This window comes from Austrofundulus limnaeus, unplaced genomic scaffold, assembly GCF_001266775.1.
Source record: "Austrofundulus limnaeus strain Quisiro unplaced genomic scaffold, Austrofundulus_limnaeus-1.0 Scaffold2421, whole genome shotgun sequence".
NCBI classification, from domain to species: domain Eukaryota; kingdom Metazoa; phylum Chordata; class Actinopteri; order Cyprinodontiformes; family Rivulidae; genus Austrofundulus; species Austrofundulus limnaeus.
Window position 1 is genome coordinate 1,928 of NW_013954823.1, and position 1,357 is coordinate 3,284.

General features: G+C 46.9%; 1 protein-coding gene across 1 annotated transcript in view; it reads left to right on the forward strand.

Annotated features, from left to right (window-relative positions):
* Positions 1-331: 331 nt before the first annotated feature.
* LOC106510968 (polycomb protein suz12-B) overlaps positions 332-1,357 on the forward strand; it is a gene marked incomplete at its 5' end in the record, with an annotated part of 10,221 nt that continues 9,195 nt past the window's right edge. The window contains 3 exon segments of the mRNA XM_013999704.1: positions 332-509; positions 585-673; positions 746-889. Of these exon segments, the coding sequence (XP_013855158.1) occupies positions 332-509; positions 585-673; positions 746-889 (411 nt within the window).

Consider the following 1,357-nt stretch of genomic DNA (forward strand, 5'->3'; position numbering starts at 1 on the left):
TTAAGTAAAGTTTATTAAGTAAAGTTTATTAAGTAAAGTTTATTAAGTAAAGTTTATTAAGTAAAGTTTATTAAGTAAAGTTTATTAAGTAAAGTTCAGTAAATAAAGTTTAGTAAGTAAAGTTTAGTAAGTAAAGTTCAGTAAGTAAAGTTCAGTAAGTAAAGTTCAGTAAGTAAAGTTTATTAAGTAAAGTTTATTAAGTAAAGTTCAGTAAGTAAAGTTCAGTAAGTAAAGTTCAGTAAGTAAAGTATAGTAAATAAAGTATAGTAAATAAATTATAGTAAGTAAAGTTTAGTAAATGAAAATAGAAACTATCGTTCTGCTCCTCCAGCAGCGTCTGCCTCCCTTCGAGAGCTTCTCTCAGGGTCCTAACCTGCAGTTCACCTTACGCTGGACCACCGAGCTATCGGAGCGTCCCCCCGCTCCTGTGGCCAGACCTTTGTCCACCCGAAACACCGAGACCAACCAGGAGCCCCGAGCCAGCACTCTGAGGGCCACGCCCACACAGGGTGAGACAGGCAGACAGGTGTGTGTCTACCTCCCACAGGTGAGCGTGACTGATGCTGGTTGTTGTCCACCTGCAGCTCTGAAGGACTCCGTGACCTCTGACCTTCAGACTAGGAGGGACCTGATCCTAGCCGAGCCTCATCAGAAACTCCGGATCTTCTACCAGGTCAGAGGTCACCTGCTGTCCACCCCTCACCTGAGGGGGTGTGGTCTCTAACCTGCAGTTCTGCTCCTCTAGTTTCAGTACTTTAACAACACGAGACAGCAGACTGAGGCCAGGGACGACCTGCACTGTCCCTGGTGTACCCTGAACTGTAGGACCCTCTACAGCCTGCTGAAACACCTGAAACTGTCCCACTCCCGCTTCATCTTCAGCTATGTGGTGAGGACCAGACCAGTCTGTCCTCTAACTGTCCCCCTGTCCTCTAACTGTCCCCCTGTCCTCTAACTGTCCCCCTGTCCTCTAACTGTCCTCTAACTGTCCCCTAACTGTCCTCTAACTGTCCCCCTGTCCTCTAACTGTCCTCTAACTGTCCTCTAACTGTCCTCTGTCCTCTAACTGTCCTCTAACTGTCCTCTAACTGTCCTCTAACTGTCCCCCTGTCCTCTAACTGTCCTCTAACTGTCCTCTAACTGTCCCCTGTCCTCTAACTGTCCTCTAACTGTCCTCTAACTGTCCTCTAACTGTCCCCCTGTCCTCTAACTGTCCCCCTGTCCTCTAACTGTCCTCTAACTGTCCTCTAACTGTCCCCTAACTGTCCTCTAACTGTCCTCTAACTGTCCTCTAACTGTCCTCTAACTGTCCTCTAACTGTCCCCCTGTCCTCTAACTGTCCCCCTGTCCTCTAACT